The 24,816-nt window shown below is 48.8% G+C and overlaps 2 protein-coding genes across 2 annotated transcripts in view; both read left to right on the top strand.

Moving 5' to 3' along the window:
* The window catches only part of LOC144773679 (uncharacterized), a 470,291-nt gene that overhangs the window by 22,635 nt on the left and 422,840 nt on the right, over positions 1–24,816 (top strand). The window contains exons 3-4 of the mRNA XM_078658831.1: positions 8,115–8,167; positions 9,483–9,527. The gene's annotated coding sequence lies outside the window, so the exon portion shown is untranslated. The remainder of the gene's footprint in view (positions 1–8,114; positions 8,168–9,482; positions 9,528–24,816) is intronic.
* Positions 1–24,816, top strand: part of LOC144773680 (uncharacterized) — a 150,632-nt gene that overhangs the window by 97,155 nt on the left and 28,661 nt on the right. Inside the window, exons 3-4 of the mRNA XM_078658832.1 lie at positions 8,115–8,167; positions 9,483–9,527. Of these exons, the coding sequence (XP_078514958.1) occupies positions 8,115–8,167; positions 9,483–9,527 (98 nt within the window). The remainder of the gene's footprint in view (positions 1–8,114; positions 8,168–9,482; positions 9,528–24,816) is intronic.

Genomic DNA, 24,816 nt, shown 5'->3' with positions numbered 1-24,816 from the left:
CAGCAACACCGCTCCCTTTTCCAGTGCGTCTTCTTCCAGCAACACCTCTCCCTTTTCCAGTGCGTCTTCTTCCAGCAACACCTCTCCCTTTTCCAGTGCGTCTTCATCCAGCAACACCTCTCCCTTTTCCAGTGCGTCTTCTTCCAGCAACACCCCTTCCTTTTCCAGCGCGTCTTCTCTGGCGTTCCGCTCTCTTCCGGCTTTTAGTGTAGCAGTGCTCACGTGCTCAGAATTCCACGCTGCTTAAACGGTAACTGGCTCGCCCTTCTGGTGCTCGGTGTTGGCCATCTTGGGTGTCCCGGTCGCGGGACTACAATCCCTTTACTTGATGTAATGAGAGGTCCTACCAGATCTAATCAACTTGCTCAAAAGGGGTTCCTGTTATGGGCATGCTTTCTAAAGGCATTGCTGTAGGTTGATAGGTATTCTTTTTTTGACAAATTGAGCAGTTGTGACAATAGGAGTTGATATGATTACAAATCACAGGCCGGTAAAACTGTTCTAGGATGGCTTGGGAGGTTATTTCTAGACTAAAACACCCTGCCAACTGAAATGACCAAGGAAAAGGACTTGCTCTTGAAAGCAATCTGGGACTAATAACTGAGGCTTATCTCTTGTTTTACCCACTCTGTACAATCGACCCTTTTTTTATTAAAAAAAAAAGAAGGGGTATACCTGATTCCTGCGTTTTTCATTCTCTTGGGCCTTTTCATCAACCGTTCTGAAGGGAACTGTCATTGACTTTGGCAGCCTTATAATTTTTGCCCAGCTACCATATTTCTGTAGTGAAAACAACTGTCTTTGGGGCCTTCAAAAAACACAAAATGTTTTCCTCTATCCAGGTTCTTTTAAAATCGCTTAGCCACTATGGGCAATCTAATACCACATGGGAAAAAGAAGACTGTTCTAGCCAATCCTGCTCTCGATTTAGGAAAGTCTTAAGAAGGTGGAGAAACTGAGGGTTATCGGTCCCTATAATGAGATCTTCAGGCAAATTGGGAAGTACTCCTACTTTTTGTGACTGGTTTTCCCCTGTGGGCTCCCTCATAGGGACTGTAGCTGTGTTGTCTTCTTGCTGATCCCCATGCACACATTTGATAACAATCTTCATTTGAGGAATTATCTGCTATGGGGCAACAAACCGTAATAGCTGTGTGCCACTTCCTGGGTATAATAGATTGGTCTATTAATACAATATATTTCCATGAGTTATTTGTCTTGCCTTTTCTTTTTACAGAATCTGGCTTTGCATCCCAGTTCTCCACACTTGAAACACTGTGGTCTTGTATTCCCTCCTAAGCCTGGTGGAGGGGTTTAGAGGAGTGGAGAGTCATTTTTATATGTAACTGATTCTCAAGGTACCTGGGAGGATGCTGCGGCAGGGGGGTTTCAGATGTCTTACTTGTTCAAAAGTATTCCTAACGTTTTGTACTCGGTGGTGTTCTCGAGAGTCAATCTGGCATGTGGTCTTAAGCACTTCTGGGTTGAAACTGGGAGGTCTTCAATGAATTTCTCTAGATATATCTTATTTATGATGTCCTCTTTGGTACTTTCATGTGGTTTCAACCATTTATCAGAGGCGTCCATTTGCTTAAAAAAGTGACCTAGGTGTGTCTCGAGCATTCCCTCTCTCCCTCTGAAAATCTAGTCAGTAACTCTGCTCATCTTTCCCCATTTGTTCTAGGATTATCCTCTTAACTTTTTGATAAGGAGTGTCTGCCATGGAGCCGACAGTCTGATAAGCCGCTTGAACTATTAGAACTATTAGAGACAGGTAATAAATAGGTCCACCTGTCTTCCTGCCAGCGGCTGGCCTCAGCAGCTCTTTCAAAATATATACTTGAGCTTTTATCTGAGGACGACGGAAGATGGCCGCGCGGTGGGAGTAAGAGGGGTGAGCTCCGGGTCAAGGGATCACTGTCGGCGTAAATCCCAACCCCGGAGCGACCCCATTGCAACTCCCTCCCCATCCCCGCAGATCGACGCCGGCTGCCCCCGGCTGCCGCCTCGACCCAGAAGCACCGTCGGGAGGGGCAGCGGGACCCGGACCGCACAGAAGGAAGCTAGAGTCCTTCACGATCTCCCGGTCCCTGCTTGAAACGCAGACCCGCACCCCTACCCCACAAGCAGTGTGTGCCCCTCACCCCTCGCTTACCTGGGGGTCATTAAAACTTTGAAGAGCCACACAGAGACAGCTCCACCGGGACACTCAGGAACGGTCCCGAGCCCCAAACGTAAGTGCCCGTAGGCAACTACAACGAAGGGACGCCTCCTCATCCCGCCACACAAGCACCACTGCTCAATTTCGGCGAGAGGCGGCAGAGCTCGATCCAGAAGGCAGACCTCGCCCCGGTCCCGAAGATCCTCACCGTCATGGCTGCCTGGTCCCAAGATGGCCGACCGTCCACAACTAGAAGCCCTACTACAGCCACAGGTGAGCCCTAAATGAAAAATAAAGGCCCCCGCTCCGCGAGCTTGTTGCCACAGCTAGTGGACCAAAGCGACATCCCACTGGGGCGCCCCCCGCCCTCCACGCCAGTACCTAACCGAGTGTTAATAAGAACTGCCTGGCCCTAAGATGGCCGCCACCCGGGACATCATGATAACAAGAAAAACCTGACTTATCCCAACCCATCTCGACCTTATTACTTGAGCAGGGCTCTTGGACCGACTCAGCTTATTTCATACGCCTAGACCACCCACTTCGCTAAGCCCAAGACTTTAACGCTGGTGAGCTAGATCATTCCGGTCACCTTTTGGGCAGGAAACCGATCGGATTAATACACTTACTCCGGCGTTTCAACCTCTCACAGCCAAAGGACCCTATTTGACAGCGCGCCTCCACCAGTACCCGCAGCAGACCACTCTCCGTCAACCATCACCTGTCTCTTTATACTAGGAACTCCTGTACCCCTCCTCACTCAACACCTCGCACGACTTTCGATGCCTGAGCTCACCCCTCAACTCGCTGACCACCATTCTCACCAGAGCAGACTGCCAATCTCCCCAGGACCCGGGCGCTAACCCCACACTTCGCTAGAAAGCCCTCCCCTACCCCCTTGTGAACACCGACCCACCCCGCGCAACCCACCCCGATCCACTTTTCCCCTAGCACTCACCCGCTACCTCCTCACCAATTCTACCTCTACAGCGATTCTTAAACACTCCTCCCCCCCGTCCTACTCTCCCCCTTACCTGCCCCGGAGGTCTCGCCTCCCCCTCGCCTCAGCTAAGATGCCCCCGTCCACACAATTGGACACGCATCCTTGCCCCTCCTCCATCCACCTATCTCCCCAAGGGCAGAACACCTTCGCCATAACATTCCCACACAGCCTCTCCTTCAAAGCTAAAAAACGCTTCAAACAGACTATAATTAGGCTACACCCCGAAACGCTAGTTGTTGACGCCTACCACTGCACTACTAGAGGTCAGAGGAAAATGGACTTTTCCACTCCAACAGACCAGACGTTTGGACAACGATCTTTTACTCATCCCTCCCCATCTCCAAAACCACCTTCACAGAACATAATCGCAAACTAACTATCGCCCCTCTGACCCAACAGTCTCTGACTGGAGACATCTCCATCACCATCTATGAGAATGGCACCATTCTAATTCAGGCGAAAGACGAGAACTTAGAGTTCTTTGACTCTCTCTTCCCCACACTTAAGAGGGCCACTATCCATTACCCCCACAAAACCACCCCACCCACACATATTAGCTCATTACAAATTCCCAACCCTCAGATGTCCCCGCCACCCCAACATCCCCTTTCTACTCGACCTAGTCACTCCGCCAATCAGACTACTCCTTCAGCCCTAGCTCCCCCTATTACTCAACTCCCGTTCCCCACCCCCCTCCCCCAACCTTCCACTACTCAGCCACCCTCCCAGCCCCGAGGACCTCCAACTCCTCTCTCCCCACCCCCGTAAGCACCCCTAGCTACCTATCCTCCGCCACTAGAGACCCACCCCAATTTCCCCACCCTTCATTGCTCTCCCACTCTGTGAATCCGACGTCCTCTTCCGCCCCAGCTCACCCTCTCCCTACACCCCCGCCCTCCTCACATCACTCCCTATCTCCCAGTAGTCAGCCCCCCACGCATCCCCAAAGGACCCCCACCCACCCTCTCCCCATCTCCCAATACACCACTAGCCCTCAACCTCCCCCTGAGAGATCCTCCCCACCACAGAGATCCTCCCCTCCTCTCCCCCTCACCCGAGCTCTCACTTCGCCTCGACCTTATTGATGCTCAGATCGCGACCCTGATCATTGGCCTGAAGGAAACCCTATATGCCCTAGGGAATCTCCAGTTGCCCTTCCCTACAGCCCCTCCTCCCCACATCCCTCCCCCCCCTAGGAATGACTTTCCCACCACCAACTGGGTTCATCCGCACCCAAGCTCCCTGCCGGAACCGCAAACAGTCAATCCCAGAAGAACTATAACCTCCCTCTCCCCCCAGGAAGTGAGCGTTCCCGTCGTCTCGCCCGAACTCCCCCCGAACGAGTCAGTCCAGGATCCGCTCACAAACTTGAATCACACCTCCTCGATTCAAGTCATCACCGGAGTGGGTAGAGACCTCCCCCCCCCCGTAGAGCCACTTGACCTCCACTGTTTCTTTCATCCATACCCAGAGCCAAGCCTGACAAGCTAAAAGCAAAAGAAGACCCCCCCATTAACTGTATGCTTATTAACAGCCGGTCTGCAGTCAAACATGCTACGGAAATAGCAGAAGCCATCCTCTCTCATGACCTGGATGTAGCCTTCATCACGGAAACATGGCTAAACACCCTATCCCTCCCCATTCTGGACATGCTGGTGCCACCCGGCTTTTCAATTATCCGCAAAGACAGGCCCTTACACAAAAGTGGAGGCATAGCAATTATCCACAAGAATGACCTCTCCATCTCCGAAGCTCCCTCCTGACTATACAGTTCCTTTGAATGCCTGTCGGTCAACATCAAATCTCACTGTCAGAGCTCACGGCAATGCCATCTCCTCTACCATCCCCCAGGCAATTCCAACGAATTTAAAGCTCAGCTCTCGGACCTCATCACCCAATCAGCACTTAAGATGAATCCAATAACCCACTGATTCAATCTCTCAACACCCTTCTACAAGACAATGATTTGATCCAACTCTGCTCAGAGGAAACGCACTACAGAGGAGCGACCCTGGATGCCATCATTGCGAACAAAAATGCAATCTCGATTGATCACATCATCCCGGTGGACTGGTCAGATCACCACATCATTCTCTTTCACATCCTTCAGCCGGCCCTATCCCTCACTCCCACCCAAGCCCCCCCTAAGTGGGTCAGGAACACTTCCAGAATTCCCCAAGACAAGCTAGAAGAAGGTCTCTCCACACTCCTCCCGAACACGACGGAGTCACTCTCTACCTCGGAACTCACCTCGCTCTACCATTCGAATCTGGAACTCGCCCTGGATCAGCTGGCACCTCTAAAACTAAAAACATCCCGAAGCATCCCCTCTAGGTCTTGGTTCTCTACTGACATCAATGAGGAAAGAAGACATCTAAGAGCTATGGAAAGAACCTGGAGGACCAACCCCACCGCCCTCCATTGAGACCAACTCAAGACAGCACGCAAAAACTATTATACACACATCAAGAGCAAAAAGTCATCTTTCTTCTGCTCCGCACTAGACAATGCCAAAAACCGCCCTAAAGAACTCTTCAACATTATTAGGAACCAAACTTCCATCCCTAAGTCAGCCAACCTAGTAGCATCCAAGACCCAATGCGAAAACTTTGCAAGCTTTTTCAATGAAAAAATTGCCAAAATTGATCGCTCATTCAGCACGAGCCCTGCACCCAACCTCAACCCTCCACTAACCCCATCTATCCTCTGGGCATCCTTCCAGCCGATTAAGGAAGAAATTATAAGCAATCTTATCGCCGCCGCTAAACCCTCATCTCACTCCCTCGATCAACTTCCCTCGAGACTGACAAAGGAATTGAAAAGCACTCTAGCCCCTATCTGGGCCAAGATCATCAACAGCTCCTTGAACGAGGGTTTCATCCCTGACTGCCTTAAACTAGGTCAAGTCACACCACTTCTGAAAAAACCTGGCCTGGATCTCACGGACTTGAACAACTTTAGACCGGTCTCGAACCTTCCGTTCCTAGCCAAAATTCTTGAAAGATGCGTGCTTTCACAATTAACCCAACATCTTGAGGATTCTAATCTATTGGACCCACACCAATCAGGGTTCAGGAAAGGCTGCAGTACTGAAACCGCAATCCTAAATGTCCTAGATGATCTGCACATGTCACTCGACTCCAACCAATGTAGCCTTCTCATCCTCCTCGACCTCTCGGCTGCGTTCGACACAGTGGATCATACCCTCCTACTCAACGCCCTCCGAGAAAGGGCGGGCATCGAAAGGACAGTCTTAAAATGGTTCTCCTCTTTTCTGAACAACCGCACTCAAAAAATCAAGATCAACAACTTCGAATCTGACCGCCTCCCCGTCAGCAGAGGAGTCCCTCAAGGGTCAGTACTCTCGCCACAACTCTTCAACATCTACATGGAACCCCTCACCTCAGTTCTAAGGAACTCCAACATCCCCTTCCACCTTTACGCGGACGACACACAACTCTATTTGAAAACCACTTCGATCGCAGACATTCACAGACTTAATGCGACACTCGTGGAGGTCCATCAGTGGCTCGCAGCCAATCACCTCAAACTGAATGAAGAAAAAACAGAAGTTCTCCTAATTTCGAACAAAGATGAAAACCCACAAATAGTGGAATGGCTCAAAGCCTTAAATACCCTCAACGTCTCTCTAACGCCAACAGACTCCGCTAAATCCCTAGAAATCACTCTCGATCCCAAACTGCACATGAACAAACACATCTCTAAAACCGCCAAAAGCGCGTTCCTGAACCTGAAACTCCTATACAAAATCAAACCCTTCCTCCCCCCCAAAGACCTGAAACAGGCCACACAGGCACTTGTGCTCTCCAGAATTGACTATGGCATCGCAGTGCTAACTGGAATTGCCAAGGCGCACCTAGGACCTCTCACCTCCACCCTCAATGCAGCAGCAAGAATGGTCACAGGAACTAAGAAATTTGACCACATCTCTCCAGCACTCAAAGAACTGCAATGGCTCCCGATTGACCAACGAGCCAACTTCCGCACAGCTTGCCTCACACATAAAGCCCTGCATACAGGCAAACCGGAATACCTGGCCTCCAAACTCAAAAGGGCGGGTCAATCCAGGAACCTCAGAAGCTCCAACACACTACTACTCATCCCTCTGAAATCACAGAAACGCAAAACCTCGAATAAATCCTTTGCGGGAAATGCCCCCAGGATCTGGAACGCCACCCCCCCCCCACATCAGAATGACCGTCTCATTCCCGCAATTCAAATCGCTACTCAAAGCCCTCTTCCTTGAACACTCTGGTGCCTAAGGAGGCCCCCACGCCGGACGGTCAAAGTCCCTATGACTGTCGTACTGACTCTATTTCCTGCTTGTTGTTCCTGATTCCTGTCTTGCTTATTATCATTTACTGCATATCTGTATTTGCTGTGAAGCGCTCTGATACCCTCGGGTCCAGCTAGCGCTATACAAAACTTCAATAAATAAATTTAAAAAATAAATAAAAAATATATACGAAAGGCGGTTGGATCTTCTCCCATTGTGAATTTCTGTAAGGAAAGGGTAGGCCTAATTGGTGTAAGTCCTCTGCTTTAAGAGATTCCAGTGGCTACCTGTAGTTGGTTTTCCGGTAACTGTTGAAGCTGCTCTGCCTGTATTTTGAGGGTATTCTGGAATACTCCCCTTTCTATGTCAGCTGACTTAATATATCCTTCTAGTGCCCATTCCAGTTTTTGCTGTTGTTCCACTAGGTGATGTGCTAGGCTCCTTATCTTGTTTTAAACGGGGGTGGAGGGAAAATCCACTCCTGACACCAAGTTTAGTCGAGTAGACCGAAGTCTACAGTCCAGACAACTCTGGTTAAAGAAAAAAGAAACAATTTAGGCTTTCAGTTTCTTGAATGTAAAGTCCTTTCCCTTGGCATTTGTTGGTCTTCCTTTGTTGTAGACCTCTTGTGACAGATTTGCTTCTTCTTTCAGGGGTTTCGGCCTGGAGGACAGGGTATCGCGGACAGAACAGACCGAAGTCTCAGGTAAGTGTAGGACATTTTCCCTGCTCATGTATTGCCCTGACCTTATTATCTACTTTTTTCATATGCTTTCTCGAGACTCCTCTTTTCTTGACCTGCATAAAATAAATAAACAGAAAAAAACACTATTTCCAATTCAAACTTCACTTCTGAATTACAAGTGCTTTACTAATAGTAGGCAAAGGTCAATACTTTCTCTTGGTCCCTTTCTTCCTGAGGCTTCTATGGATCTCTTTCCCCACTCCCTCCAACCTTACCCGCTGAGCGCCTGCTCCATTCCCATATACCGGCACTGACCTGGTCGAGCCGCACTCCCCGGTGAGCGTGGCTAGGACGGAGCATCTCTCCGGTCCTGCGGACCCTCGGGAGGTCCTTGACCGGAGCTGAAGCCTCCTGAAGTTCTCACTGACCTGGTCGTGCCGCACTCCCCGGTGAGCGTGGCTAGGACGGAGCATCTCTCCGGTCCTGCGGACCCTCGGGAGGTCCTTGAGTGGAGCTGAAGCCTCCTGAAGTTCTCTCTGACCTGCTCGAGCCGCACTCCCCGGTGAGCGTGGCTAGGACGGAGCATCTCTCTGGTCCTGCGGACCCTTGGGAGGTCCTTGAGTGGAGCTGAAGCCTCCTGAAGTTCTCACTGACTGGCCGAGCCGCACTCCCCGGTGAGCGTGGCTAGGACGGAGCATCTCTCCGGTCCTGCGGACCCTTGGGAGGTCCTTGACTGGAGCTGAAGCCTCCTGAAGTTCTCACTGACCTGGTCGAGCCGCACTCCCCGGTGAGCGTGGCTAGGACGGAGCATCTCTCTGGTCCTGTGGACTCTTGGGAGGTCCTTGACTGGAGCTGAAGCCTCCTGAAGTTCTCACTGACCTGGACGAGCCGCACTCCCCGGTGAGCGTGGCTAGGACGGAGCATCTCTCTGGTCCTGTGGACCATTGGGAGGTCCTTGATTGGAGCTGAAGCCTCCTGAAGTTCTCCTTCAGCACGGTGTTGTCCTCTGGCTCCTTGCGGACTCAGGGAAAGGTTACCAGCCGCTTGGTGCCAATCTCGCTTTCTCCTGGTATTCAGCATCTCTTTCCCCACTCTCCCCACAGCTGGTTTTCAACTTTTACTCACTCTCTTTGTCCTGTCTCTTCTCCTTCGATTTCTCCGCTCCTCATCCTCTCGTCCCTGTCTGTCTTCTATCTCCCTCCAGCTGCATGCCTTGCCTCCATTCCTTTCTCTTCCTATGGGAAGAATGTACGTTCTTTTTCTGTCTTTGTGTCTTTCCCTTGTTTCTCCCATTGTCCTTTCCCTCTTTCTAATGGAACCGTTTGTTTTCTCTTAGGAGTTGACGTGGCTGACCCAGTTTTCACTAATGCTGACCTCGCTGGTAAGTATATGACCCACTCTTGGTTACATTCCCCTCTCTTGTCACAGTCATCCTAAAGGGTCATGGAGTGAATACTGCACATAGCACTCCATGTGACTCCTCACTTACCTTTTAGAAATATCCAATAGATTTTGCATAGGATAAATCTACTGGCTCTGCCAGTGCTTGTTTTTTCCTTGTTAGCAGTGTTACATTTTTTTGTATCAACATGTTAGCAAACAATAAGCACACATTTTTTAATATGAAGTAATAAATAGAGTTTTATTTAATTCAAGCTACACTAATCCTCTATGGGTCCTGGAGTAGCGTGCTACCCGCCGAAAAAGCAATTCGACGCCTCGTATGGGGTAGTAAGCGCTATATAAATGCAATTATAATACAATACAATACAATACAATACAATACATGCATTTAATCAGTGATACTCAAAGTACTGCCCAGGGGGACGCATCCGGCCCTCCTGATCTTTACATGCGGCCCCCGGGCAGCAGCAGCACTGGGCTAATGTTTACTCGACTCAGCACTAACATGGGAAAATGTTTTAAATATACAGCAAACACTTATTGAAAGGTTAATTGCAGTTATGGAAAGGAAGTAACTAGGCCCCTAACTTTAGGAACACCTTCATTTTTAAGGACCGCTACTAGATATACATGTTTTGCTTCCCCTACTTCCGCTTTACTCCCCCGTGGGCATCAGTGTGGCCCTCGGTCACACCATAGACCAAACTTTGCGGCCCCTGGGAAAACGTTTGTGAGTACCCATGCATTAAATGGTCTTTATATAGGCAGCATTTTTAAATAAACTTTGTACCACCTAACAAGGGCAAAATAAACTTTGCAAACCTAGTTGTTGTCGTAGATAAACTGAACACTTATTTTGATTAAGTGTCTCACAGTTTTGCTATAGTCTGTTATTATTTACGTCACGCGTTTTTAATCTGTGCTGCTTTTGCTTCACAAACTGTATTTATTTTATGAATATGAATTTAAAATGCTTTCAGTCTTTATCTCTCCACATCTATGATGCAAATTAAATAAACATGTCTCACTAGTAAATGTACTTGTGTCCTTTTTTAGAGTTTTGCTGATTGGATACTCTGTCACGATCATGGACAAGCTCCTGTTGGCATAGGTACTCGTGTATTATAACCATAGGGCTTTTTTAGAGTTTGGGGGACGGATTAACCTTCAATTATTGCTGAAGGATTATCTCGTCTACCAAACTCTAAATAAGGCCTGTCATTTTTTATCTGATTATTGCGCAACATAACTCTTCTGGTGGGTATCTTTAAAAAATCAGATAGAATTGGGGCATCTGTAACTGCAAGTACCTTTTCACTAGCAATGTTGCTAATAAGTGCCATCTGCTTTTAATTTGCTTATCTATGTTGACACTAAGGTGTAGCAATCTTTTACTCATGCAGTGCGTTTGCAGCAAATACACCCACAAAAGACTGTTTAGGGCACCAAAAACAAGGTGATGAATAGAGCAATTGAATTAATCTCAGCTACTGGCAGTCGCTCGTGGCGCATACCACTCTATCGTTTTTGCATACCATGCACCTCAGTTTGAACCCAGACGTAGGCAAATCAGCCTTGTCCCTGCTCCAGTTGGAACAGTCCAGCCCGAACTGCCAGATTAGGGCCTCCCTGAACCGGTACACAAGCATCCTGGGACCGGTTTCGCTCTTATTAAGGCTCATCAGCCAGAGCCTGTCTGGACCGACCCATCGCACTTAGGGCAATAAACAAGGTGATAGCTGGAATGCCTTAATTAATTTCAGCCACTGGCAATCACTCGGGCCCTGAATCCCAATCCATTGTTTTTCGCTCCGTATGAAGATTTCAAGATGCGCGGTGTCTGACAGGCATGAGAGGAGGCAGTACTGCGACGTATAGAGAACTTTCTATGCTGGTTTATATCTATATTACTAAAAGATACAGCTCACACGACGCACTTTTTAGAACTGGGATGTTGTTGAACATATGACCACATGTGATTTTGGAATAGCTATGTGCTACTTTACACTGATGAGGCATTCCGTGGGTAGTACATGGGCGTTCCCATGCAACCACCCATGGGTTTTGAAGCAAATCCCAATGAAAGTGACAACAGGCACATGTCATTGTGATTGCATCTTCCCATTTCGCAGAGCATTCAACTGGCTCCTAGTTGAAGCTAGGATCTGACTGAAGGTGGCCTGCTTTGACTCACAAAGCCTTACACAGTTCTGGTCCCAAATACATAACTAGTAGAATCAAACCTTTAGGAGCTGGAAGGGATTCTAGTGGTGCAAAATCCCTCATACTTGAACCACCCAGATAAAAAAAAGAAATCACAGCCACACTTTTGCTGGATCTGCTCCAAAAATATGAACTCACTACCACCCTCAATGAGAGAAATTACCTTATGCAAACTCTTCAAGAAAGAAGCTAAAGCTGTGTTACTAGACAGAAATGCGACATAGGGCATTTATTTTGAAACTGTTCTTTCACAACTTTGTATATTGTACCCTACTATTCTTGACATCTCGTGTTTCTTTTCCTATGAACAGCGTTGCATAATGTGATATTGTATCCTACTTTTGTACCCCGTTTTATACTGTATCCTACTATTTTTATAATCCACTTTTGGACTCCAAAGTACAACCTTTCTTAAGTGACTTATGCCTTACTGTACCCCAACCATCATTCGGACAAGGAAGACAGCACGCGCGCTTCGCTGCTGTATTGTAGGCTGCAGCGCTCATATTTTAAAAAATTATCGTTTTTCTTTGTTATATTTTTTTTACCTTCTTATTTCAGTACGTTTTTAATTGCACCAGTAGCGCCCACATACCTGCATATAAAGAGTGCCCCGCACCGCTCTTTGAGCGGATTTGTCATCTGTGTGCTAGCGTTTCTGGCGCGAGGCCGCCATCTTGGGGGGGGCTTGTGGCGAGTGGGTCACTGGTGGAGCGCTCTAGCGCTTCCTTCCATCTTCAGCTGGACCCTACTTAAGGTGAGCACTTCCTAGGCTCGCCCCGGACAAGGAAGACAGCACGCGCGCTTCGCTGCTGTATTGTAGGCTGCAGCGCTCATATTTTAAAAAATTATCGTTTTTCTTTGTTATATTTTTTTTACCTTCTTATTTCAGTACGTTTTTAATTGCACCAGTAGCGCCCACATACCTGCATATAAAGAGTGCCCCGCACCGCTCTTTGAGCGGATTTGTCATCTGTGTGCTAGCGTTTCTGGCGCGAGGCCGCCATCTTGGGGGGGGCTTGTGGCGAGTGGGTCACTGGTGGAGCGCTCTAGCGCTTCCTTCCATCTTCAGCTGGACCCTACTTAAGGTGAGCACTTCCTAGGCTCGCCCCGGACAAGGAAGACAGCACGCGCGCTTCGCTGCTGTATTGTAGGCTGCAGCGCTCATATTTTAAAAAATTATCGTTTTTCTTTGTTATATTTTTTTTACCTTCTTATTTCAGTACGTTTTTAATTGCACCAGTAGCGCCCACATACCTGCATATAAAGAGTGCCCCGCACCGCTCTTTGAGCGGATTTGTCATCTGTGTGCTAGCGTTTCTGGCGCGAGGCCGCCATCTTGGGGGGGGCTTGTGGCGAGTGGGTCACTGGTGGAGCGCTCTAGCGCTTCCTTCCATCTTCAGCTGGACCCTACTTAATGCTCGCGGGAATCGCGCAGCGGTGACGCGCAGCGGTAGCGCCTGGTCGGCGCCTGAGTCAAGCCAGAGTCCTGCCCGTCAGCGACCCGGAGGCGCGCGGGGCGTAGCGGCGGACTCGGTTTTGTATTATGTGCCGAGTAGGTTCCTTTGTGCGGCGCTACACTGCTGGGGAGCTTCGTGCTTTCCTCCCTGTCACCGGTGGGTGCTGCACTGTCTTCCCTGGGCGTCACCGCGGTAAGTCCATCTGCCCTGGTTGCGGTTGGCGTCCCTCGCGTACTCTGTCACTGCCTCCTGGCAATACCGGCGCCAGTGTACGATATCTCTGCATGCTACTAAATACTAGATCGGCATGCAGACATGCTCAAGATATCTTTGAGCTTCTGGACACGGCTAAGCCGCTGTGTCTCTTGCTTACTGAGACATGGTGGGGAGATTCGTCGAATCCAGATGTCGCTATGGCAATCCCACCCGACTACAATGTATTCAGGAAGGACAGAGTTGGGGGAAGGGGCGGTGGAGTGGCACTTGTGGTGAGGAAGGACATTGTATGTTCGATCCTGCCAGTGGAGGATATTCGTGGCTCGGAGGCCCTTGCTTTTACTATTTCTCTGGCTCCGCACCAATCTGTGAAGGGGTTATTAGTTTATAGACCGCCTGGCCCTCCCGGAATGTTTTTTGAAGATCTAGATTCCGCCTTACTGAGACTGGCCCTGAAAGCAGAACACTGCATTGTGGCCGGGGATTTTAACTTCCGGATGGACGATCCTTTGGACGCGGCCGCAATTAAAATCTTTGAGGCTACGGCTCCATTGGGTTTGCTTCCCTATTTACATGAGCCGACGCATAATAAGGGGCACACTCTTGATCAGGTTTTCTCGACCTCTCTTTTAGAGGTGTTAGAGATTGTCCCGGTTCTATGGTCAGACCACTCGCTGGTTAAATTTTTGATCACAGGCACCGCTAAATTGGCTGCTGCCGTCCCACAGCGACATGGCCAACCCCATAGGGCGTACCATCGAGTGACCCCTGAGATGTTGGCTCAGGCAGCTCTGGATCATCCCTGTCCTCTCTCTGGTGATCTGACGAAGGATGTGGAGTCCTTGCAGGTGTGGCTGGTTGATAGGCTTAATGACCTGGCCCCGGAACTAGTCCCCCATCTGACTCCCAAACGAGTCTCCGCCCCTTGGTTTACCGCTGCACTGTCGGCTAAGCGGCAGCAGTGCAAGGTAGCTGAAAGAACTTGGCGGCTAAAATACGACGTGGAGGCAAAGGTGGCCTTTAAGAACTTGGTCAAGGAGTATCACCGAGACATCCGCCTAGGTAAGAAAATCTACCTGGCAGGAAGGATTGATGCTGCCTCCAACTCCTGCAAGGAGATCTTCTCTATAGTGAGGGAGTTTACATCGCCCCGGATAAACACTGCTGAGGAGAGGCCCTCTGACGCGTGGGCTGCAGATCTTGCTGATTTTTTTACCAGCAAGATCCAACTGATACAGGCCTCTTTCCCGGTGACCATCCCCGAGGAGCGGACTGTCAGTAAGGCCATTCGATCGCCCCCGGCGATGCCGGGCCCCACACTGGGCGCATTTCCACCTATTTCGGCGCCCGTCTCCTTAGCACTTTTGAGCAACTTGAAGTCCGGCTCGCCCCTGGATCCCTGCCCTGCTAAGATTCTGGCGAAACTGGCTGAGGTTATTAATCCTTTGGCTAATCCGCTGCTGAATCTCTCGTTGAGCCAGGGAGTGGTTCCGCAGGCTTGGAAGCAGGCGATGGTCATCCCGCTGCTTAAGAAGCCTGGCCTGGACCCTAAGGCCCCTGTCAACTATCGGCCTATCTCTCTGCTGCCGGCTCTGACGAAGGTTGTTGAGAAGCACGTGCAGACGGTGCTCTCCAACTTTCTAGAGTCAAATGAGATTCTGCATGCCACCCAGTCAGGATTTCGCCCGGGTCTTAGTACGGAGACTGCGCTCCTCGAGGTCTCCGAAACAATCAAGGGGACCTTGGATTCAGGGGGTAAAGCCATGCTGGTGATGTTGGACTTGTCGGCGGCTTTTGACACCGTTCCCCATGATGGTCTTCTCACAAGACTCCATGAGATAGGACTTCGGGGAACGGTGTTCAGCTGGTTTTCTTCTTTTCTAGCTGGCCGCCGGCAAACGGTCTGGGCCGCTCCAGATTCCGCCGTGATGCCGCCTTTGGGAGTCGGGGTCCCTCAGGGCTCTATTTTGAGCCCGACCCTCTTTAATATCTTTATGACCCCTTTGGCGGCATTAGCGGAGTCGTTTGGGGCCCGGATCGTATCGTACGCCGACGATACCCAGCTCCTCTTCTCTTGTAAGAGAGGAGAGGACTTTGAGGGGGAGAGTATCCGGGATTGCCTTGGGGCTGTGTTTCAATGGTTCCATCTACACAGCCTCAAGTGCAATCCCGATAAGTCTGAGGTACTCTTCTTCGGGTGCGGTGTGGAACCAGAGTGGCAGGCCTGGTGGCCCATTAATATGTCCCCCCCTTTGTGTTCATCCCAACTGGCTAAGAACTTGGGTGTGAAGATGGACACGGGGTTAACAATGAAGGCCCAGATCCTCGGAGTGTCGGGTATGTGTTTCGGCCTCCTGAAGATGCTACGGAGGTTTCTTCCCCTACTATCGGAGGAGCACAGGAGGCTGACTGTGCAGGCCCTGATAGGCTCCAGGTTGGATTATTCTAACGTTCTATACCTGGGCCTGCCAGAGTACCTGTTACAGCGGCTGCAAGTTGTGCAGAACGCTGCGGCGCGAGCAATCTACGGATTGAACAGACGTGCCAGTGCCACGGCTCTGCTTCAGACCTTGCACTGGCTGCCAATCCGTAAGCGGATCGCCTTTAAGACCTTGACTCTGACTTACAAAGCCCTTCATGTGACGGGGGCTAAGTATCTCCAGAGGAGACTCACCTTTTACCAACCGGCGCGCTCCCTGAGGTCAGAATCCTTACTTCTGGCGACCGTTCCACGAGTGAAGCGAGCACGCCTGGGAGGTCGCTCCTTTGGTTTGCTGGCGCCCCAACTGTGGAACTCTTTGCCCCTGTCACTGCGGGGAGCCTCTAGTCTATTAGCCTTCAGAAAGGACCTTAAAACGTGGTTATTCTCCCAGTAGGCCCCCTGTGTGTCTTGTTTTTTATTTTGTATTTGCAATTCTCTTTTTTAATGTGTTATGTTAGTTTTACTGCAGCCTCGTTAATTAAAAGCGCCGGGACACTCTTTTTGAGTAGCCGTGCGCTCTACAAAAGCCATTATAACATAACATAACATAACATAACATTCAACTCTACATCTGTACATCACTCTGATAACTCGACCGTCATGTTCGCGTTTTATAATACACTATGAATAAATAAAAGTGTAGACCGGGATTTGTGCTTAAACCCTGCACTAGGCATAACTGAGCAGAAAGTTTTTACTTTCTCCATACTTTTCAAACTTTGCATCTGTGCTGCATTGTACAGCACGTGTACAAAGTTGGAAGAGTAGTAAAGCATTGATATTATGCTGGAAAGCTCCCCTACCAGTGCGAAACCTATGCTTGTTAGAAAGCACACACTCTTGCACTGTGGTGAAATGTTGTGTGCATTGGCGCATAGCAGCCTGAAGTGTGTCAGTTCTGGAGGAAGGAAAAACAGCACCCCATCTTTTCATTTTTTTGTTAGCAGTGCAACAGGTCAGTTACAGCCCATAAAAAGCTCTGGCCAGCCTAGTTTCCAATCGAAAACATATCCATTATAATAGTCAGTGCATCATACAAGTGAATTAACTTCATGGCAGCATCTATAATTGTGCAAACATTCACACCTGTGGCCCCAAATCACTTGCTCTAAATCTTTGCATGTTTACTAGGGCATCCCCTTGCATTGTACACTGGCTTCTCTTGCTGGGTGCACCCGTGTACTCTGCGTCTCCACAGCGACAGTGTAGGGGGCTTGGAGGCTTTCCAGTGGGCAGAGATCGCTTGTTTAGCTACCATAAGGCCCCTTCCCAGTAAAGACCTGTCAGCCCGTGAACCACCCACACCATCATCCACCCCCAACAGGATCAATAAGGGGGAACGCTCTAGTGCTAGGCCCAGCACATCCAAAGGTTTTGCAATCACTGTTTCCCAGTATCATGCTATAATGGGACAAGCCTACACCATATGAAAGAAATCCACTGGGTGTGAGAGCAGCGGGTTCACATGGGGCTGACAAGGAGGCCCACTCTGAACAACCTGGTAGGGGTGAGGGGTGCGCACTGTAAATAGTATGTTTGCACTAAGCGAAGCCTAGAGGACATTGTAGGGACTGTGGGCGCGTCACACCACTCCTCCTCTTCCAAGGTTCCAAGCCAACTCTCCCAGTGGGTTCTAAGGGTACCTAGAGTTTCCTGGGCATTAATAATCGGTGTGCGGTAGATCTTAGAGATACCTCCCTTGCCTAGGGCCCTCATCGTTATCTTGGCCTCCATTGGGCTGAATTGTGGGATTGACGTGCCTGGGGGAATATATACTCTTAGTGCATGTCGCAACTGCAAGAATTTGTGGAATTGCGTCTTGGATAATGTATACGTCTGTTGGAGATCTTAGAAGGAGGGCATATGTGGGCCTGTAATGCCCCCCAAACCATGTACCGTGGCACAATGGGGTGTGACGAAGCGCAGCCCTCCACCCACTTAACACCAGACAAGTCCGTTCCGGAAATGCACTGGGGATGGCGCAACCGTAGAACATCACCATTATTAGTGGAAATCCCACTGAGGCAAGTTCCAGCCTGAAAGCCCCCTGTTGAACCAGTCATTGATGAGTAAGAGGTGTGACGCTAAGTAGTACAAATCCAAGTTAGCCACACCAAGGCCCCCGTTTTATGGAGCGTGAATGACAATTGGAAAAAGCCAGACGAGGCATACCATTATATCATAGACGGCAATAGCTACTGAATCCAGCTCCCTGAACCAGTGATGAGAAATCATGTGTATGAGATTTTGGAAAAGGTACAGAAATCGAAGCAGCACCATCATTTTTTACAGAGCTAAATATCCCCATGACGTTCAACGGTAGTGTCTGCTACCTCTTAAGGTCCGTTTTAGTTTTGTGGATAGGGGGTAACGTTAGGACCATGTTAAGTCTGCATTAAGAGCCACCTGTGTGCTCAAGTAGCGGAAACTAAGGCGATGGATCTGGGTAGTTGTTTGCCAGTCCACACAGTCTTGTGAGGGCGGTAGTGGGACTAGTATTGATTTGGCCGTGTTGATGACCAATCCCGAAGCTTCCTCAAGGAGCTGTAGGAGTCGAGGGCACAGAGAGCCACTGCTTGTCCGACTCGAGAGCTACAATAGAACGTCGTCTGCGTAGAGCGCAATGTAGTCTTCATGTCCCTTGTCCCATCCGCTAATTTGCACGCCACAACTTATGGGTTGGGCGAGGTTCTCAATTGACAATGCAAAAAAAAGGGGGCAGGGGGCAGCCTATTGTCAGAACTAACTCAATTGATTTATACTTTGGACATCAGATTAGCATAGAGAAGCCGAACAAAGCAACGGAAGCAGGGCCCGAACCCTGCCTTCTCCTGCACCTGGATCAGATAGCTACTGTCTACAGTGTCAAATGCTTTTTCAAAATCTATTAGGACTAAAGCCAATCGGGATGCCAGTAAGTGCAGATGGGTCAATGACACATGTAGGCACCTCAGACAGTGTCTTTTACTGCTAGCAGATATAAAGCCGCATTGGTCTGGGTGAATTAAGGACCAGAGGACTCATCATAGTCATTCGGCCAGGATGGTTGCGAAGATCTTAACCTCCAAAATGATAAGGGATATGGGTTGTCAGTCGGCACAGGAGATAGATGGTGGGTGTACCCTCGGTATTATCACAATGGTAGCTTGATCGAGGTCTCCGGAGAAAAAGCCCGGCTGCGTCGCTTCTCTGTAGAGGCATAATAAGTGAGGGGCAAGTATGTCCTTATACTTAGCATAAAATTCTGTAGGGTAGCCATCAGGGCCAGGCGTCTTGCCGGACACCATTTCCGAGGTCGCATCTCTAATCTCTTCGACCATAATGGGCTGTTCCAGATCTCGCCACTCTGTAAAAGAAAGGCTGGGCAGGAGCATCTCGTCGAGGAAGGGGGGGGAGCTAATTCCATAGACTGGTGCAAGACTGCAGCACAGGAACAATTGCTCCGCAGTGTAGCCTATCAAGGTTTTCCACGTTAGGGAAATTGGAGGTGGCGGATCTGTTGGTGCAAACCAAATCTGGGTCTCCTCTTGACCCATGTCCCCCTCATATATTACACCTTGTCCCTGAGGAGATTTGTGCCGCCTTGACCCTAATACTAAACAAAATCACGAGCTCGGGGGTCTTCCCTACATGCTGGAAAAGGGTCTGTATTAGGCCTATCTTAACCGCATGCGCGCTAGCGGTTTTCCCGCTGCGCGCTGCGATTTAAAAAACCTGCGTTACGTGACGAGCTCAGCTCGTCATCCGCGTACCGCAGGTTACGCCCATGACGAGCTGAGCTCGTCATGAGCGTAGAAGGGGTTAAAGAAACCCACATTCGACCCACTCAATACTAAAAATTACCGGCCAATATCCTGTTTCCCTTTTCCATCAAAAATACTAGAGAAAGCACTAAATAGAGAGCTGACATTACTTGGATCAGAACAAAAACCTTGATTCTATACAACATGGCTTTAGAGCTCAGCATTCTACGGAATCCGCTTTGATAATGGCCACAGAAGAGATCAGAAAAACGATGGATTAAGGGGGAAGGGCCATCCTTCTACTGCTTGACTTAACCGCAACCTTCGACACTGTTAACCATGCGGTACTGGTGCGGAGGCTGGAAGAGGTTGGCATTAAGGATAAGGCTCTAGCCCTGCTAGCATCCTATCTGACATCCAGGGAACAAACAATACATTGGAATGGACTTCAATCGGGAAAGTTCACTCTTCCATGTGGAGTGCCACAAGGCTCTGCTTTGTCTCCCACTATGTTTAACATATATGTGGCTCCTCTGGCGAGATTGATAAAAAGCCATGGGTTCACGCTCGTGTCGTACGCGGATGACACCCAATTAGTGGTGTCAGTCAAACACAGCGTGGACCTAATGGCTGAACGGTTTCAGAATTGCATAACGGCCCTAATGACATGGATGAACTCGAATTTCTTGAAGCTAAACACAGGAAAAACTGAGGTCATGGAGTTCGGCCAGAAACCATCGGTTTGGAGCCAACTGTGGTGGCCATCAGAAGCCGGAACATGTCCTGTCCCTGTTCCCAAGGCCAGGAATTTGGGCTTTCTGATTGACAAAGACCTAACACTTGCCTCCCAAGTTAACCAGGTGTCTTCTGCTTGCTTCCACACTCTAAAAGTCCTACGTAAGATCCTTCCATTTATTCCCTTCTCACTAAGGAAAACTGTAATCGCAGCCTTAGTCCTGTCAAGGATAGATTACTGCAATGCACTATACTTGGGGGCAGGGGTAGGGCAGCTCTCCAAACTCCAATCACTACAAAATGTGGCTGCTAGAGTATTGCTCGATTTGCCCAGACATCATCAGACATTCACAAGTACAAAACCTCTCCACTGGCTTCCTTTTAGACAGAGAATAGAATTTAAGGCCCTCTGCTTCATCCATAAATCCCTCTGCGGAGGAATTACAGATGACATCCAACTTCTATTACCCCGTTATATGCCATCACGTTGTCTCAGCTCAGCCAATACTGGACTGCTCCATGTCCCCAAGATCAGAAGAGCAAGATGGGGAGAAAAAGGATTCTTAGCCCAAGCAGCAAAATTGTGGAACTCCCTTCCCACTCATTTGAGACTACAGTCCAGTGGGACCCTCTTTCGAAAACTGATAAAAATACGGCTTTTCTCTATACTTTAGACCCGGCAGTATATGGACTACACTTACCTCAGTGCCAAGACGCCTCGGCAATAGTGCGCTGAATAAATAGTCAGTCAGTCAGCATAGAGTGTTGCATAATAGTCCGCCAGACTTGAGCAATGTTGAGAGAGGTGTGGTGAGTGTGGCGTCTGACGTACCAATGTGGAGGAGCAACAAGGCGTGATCAGAGATCCAGCATGAGAGTATCTGCACATGTGAAACCGATAACAGTGGCCGGCATGAGAAGCTTATCTATGCATGCATGCATGCGTGTGTGTGTGTGATGAGCAGCTGAGGTGTATGTATATTGCCTCTGCCCAGGGTTCCAGAGTCTACACACATCACACATGCCAGGGAGCTAGCTCTATGACGTCAAGTCTTCGGTGGAGGACCGGTGGAATCGGCCGCAGGGTGTAGGACCGCATTAAAGTCACCCCCGACGATAGTGAGACCTGGAAGCAGTTGGACAAGTATGCCAAGGAGTGTGGGTAGGAAGAAATCTAGTTCTGTGGGGGGCATAGAGACACAGGAGATTCAATCGGCAGCCCGCCATCGTACCCATTAGGGCGAAATAGTGACTTTGGGAATCAGTCCAGGTCTGTACTACCACCATGGAAAAAGTGCGACGCAGCAGGATTGCCACACCAGTGGACCTCCTAGCATACCCAGCATGGTAGACTCTGTCATAGCCATGTCGTGCTAGAATTGGACACCCTGCACCCATCAAGTTAGGCTACATTCATAGGAACAAAGCTCAGTTTAAAAACTCCAAAAGATTCATCATTAAAAAAAAGAAACAAGTAGACTATGGATGCTGCTAGTCGGGAAGCACCGGTTGCCATTTTTCAAGTTAGCAGCTTCTAGATTCGATTTGTTCAGTAAAATCAATATATTTAAAATATTTTAAATATAACAGGTTGAAAACTGGTTAAAAGTGTGTTAACAGTTTAAAATAAGTTAAATGAGTAACAGATGTCAAAATAATGAATGTGAGAGACTTGTTTGGTTACAGAGCTAAATCTAGCAATGCCCTCCGATGGTGCCACATAGAATTAAAAAAGCGAGAAACAGCAAAAACTATGGGTGGATGGGTGTCCGTTCGCAGTAATCTAAAAGCCTCCTCAAACTGCCTAAACCCCAACTTCCTGCAAAGTGGGGCTAGCCATCACCGTCTAGCAATTTTATACCCAGGACAGAAAAAGAAAACATGGATATTGGTCTTCTTGGTACAATTACATCTAGGGCATGCCGGGGAGAGGCTTTGACAATTTATTCGTAAAGGCAAGGAGCGGCAAGGTCCCTGTTCTGAACTGGAAATACAGTTTCCTTACCAAAAGTGGATGTACAGCATCCATATAGGGCTCAATATTATCCTCCGCTTTGATGTTTAAAAAGTCAGCAGTCAAACGACCCAGTTGGGCATTCCCCTGAATGTTGGCCAATTTGAGTGATCTGTATGCTCTGACCACTACAAGGCGCAGGGTGGCCTGGCACGCTACTTCCTGGTTATTCTACAGATTTGCATGGCCTAGCTTGTAGCATGTGTCCGTTATCAGGGCTTGAAATATCATAAAAAATGCACTAGACCTGCAGGTCTAGTAACCTACAAAATTTCCTCGACCTAACTGAAATGCACTTGACCTCTAACTCTGAAAGCTGAGCAAATGTGACAAGTTAACAAGATTTAAAGGCATTTTTATTGCTCCTTTACTCTGTGAGCAATAAAGATGCCTTTAAATCTTGCTATCTTGTCTCATTTCTTCTGCTTTCAGAGGCAGAGGTCAAGTGTCAGTTTGTATTCCTAGCCAGAAAGGGCGAGTAGGACCTAAAAATAGCTCGTCCTGAATGAATCTGACTCGCAAATGTGAGCGGTCGATTCCTGCTTATAAAGGAGAGCCATGGCAACTTGCCCACACCCGGTAAACCCAGAATCTCTTTAATTTCGGACTGATTGTCTGTGAGTTCCTGGGTGGCCCACAATCTGCGCCTGAATGTTAGTGGTAGGAGGCCAATCTCCTCTGCTATTGGTCTAATTCCAAGGTCCATACATAGAGTGATAAGGAGTACTTGGAGGAAGCCCCAACAACTGCCTCAGGAGGTTATTCTTGATTTTAGATAATTCACCAGTGGGGCAGTGTCCCCAAAGCTCAGCCCCATAAATTGCAGCGCTCCTGATTTGCACTTTATAAATCTCGGCTACCGTGGGAGCAGGTTTGCAAGAAGAGTTCCTGTAAGTTTTTACCACCTGGGCACGTTTGAGGCTTGCTGTGGCTAACTGTGGGCCCCAATCAAGCTTTTCAGATAGTGTGACACCAAGATAGTCAAAGAAAGGTCACCCGTTCTAGCAGGGTACCAATTAGAGAGGTGTTGGGGCGAGTGGATTTAGATGGCTTGAAAACCATACATTTGGTTTTGAGAGTGTTCTCCAGCCCCCTGAGTGCACAGAATGATACAAAGCTATCGAGACCCTCTGAATGCCCATTGGTGACTTGGAGAGGAGCAAGGTGTCGTCCGCAAACATCATGGCAGGCACCTTGCTGCGCGCCAACCTAGGGGGCGTCGTTGTCCACAACCTCGTTTAGATGGGCAACCAGAGCGTTGATGAAAAGGCAAAAGAGGGTCGGGGCAAGCACACACCCCTGTGCTACTCCTCTATTGACTTTAAAACGGGGGGTTAACTCCCCAAATTTCCTGTACCTTACTCGGGCATAATTGTCCACATGCAATCTCATAATCAATGTCAAGAGATAAGGTGGCATTCCCAATTGTTTGAGTACCTCCCACAATTTACCCCTGCGTACCAGATCAAAGGCAATTTTCAAGTTGACAAATATCAAATAGAGGCTGACACCCTCTATTGATACCATCTTCCAATATAAGAGCTGTAGGCTTAGAGTTTGGTCGATGGTGGAGGTGTTTTTACTAAACCCTGCCTGGTAGGGTCTCAAGATTTTACACTCCTCCATCCACACTTGAAGGCGACCGAGGAGGACCCTAGCAAACAGTTTCTGTGAGACATCAGTCAGACTGATCAGCCTATAGTTCGTCAGTAAAATAAGTGAGCCTTTTTTCAAAACAGGATCAATTTCATCCCCCAGCGACCTACCCGGGATCGCAATGCCTCGCACGATAGCATTGAAAACTCTCCAAAGGTAGGGACCCCATATTGTTGGTTCTTACTTATATAAGTCTCCTGGGATCTTCTCAAGATCCGGTGCGGGGGCTGATCGGGGTCTGCCAAGGTCTGAGTCAATGTCTGTTTCCAAAGTATATAAGGAATAAGGATTGGAAGTGGGACTTCCATGCCGCTGCTACGATGTTGGGCTCTAAAGCTGTTTGGCCTTCTTCACTATCTGAGCACACTAGTGACCAGAGCGACTTCATGTCTCTATTGAGAGAGCTAGTCTGATGGTATCCCATCTATCTGTCTCTCAGGCCTTCTTTGCTTGTTTAATGCAGTCTCTATAGCAGAACCTCATTTGCTTGATCAAAGATCTGTCACTACTTTTGATGGCATCAAGGAGAGCTCTCTTTGCCTTGTGGCAGGTATCATTGTACCAAGTGGATTTAAAACTCTCTTTAGTTTTGCAGTGTAAAAGGGGGTTCAATATATTAGCCAAACTAATTGTTAGTTCTGTGTGCGGCACCTCTTTTCTATCGTTATGTTGGGGAGACTTCCTTTCCCCAGCAATTGCCCCCATTTCCTGGATGGGCTTTATAGTTAGAGGTTATA

Source organism: Lissotriton helveticus, chromosome 8, assembly GCF_964261635.1.
Source record: "Lissotriton helveticus chromosome 8, aLisHel1.1, whole genome shotgun sequence".
Taxonomy (NCBI): domain Eukaryota; kingdom Metazoa; phylum Chordata; class Amphibia; order Caudata; family Salamandridae; genus Lissotriton; species Lissotriton helveticus.
Note: the sequence above shows the minus strand (reverse complement) of the source record. Positions and strands in the feature narration are given on the sequence as shown.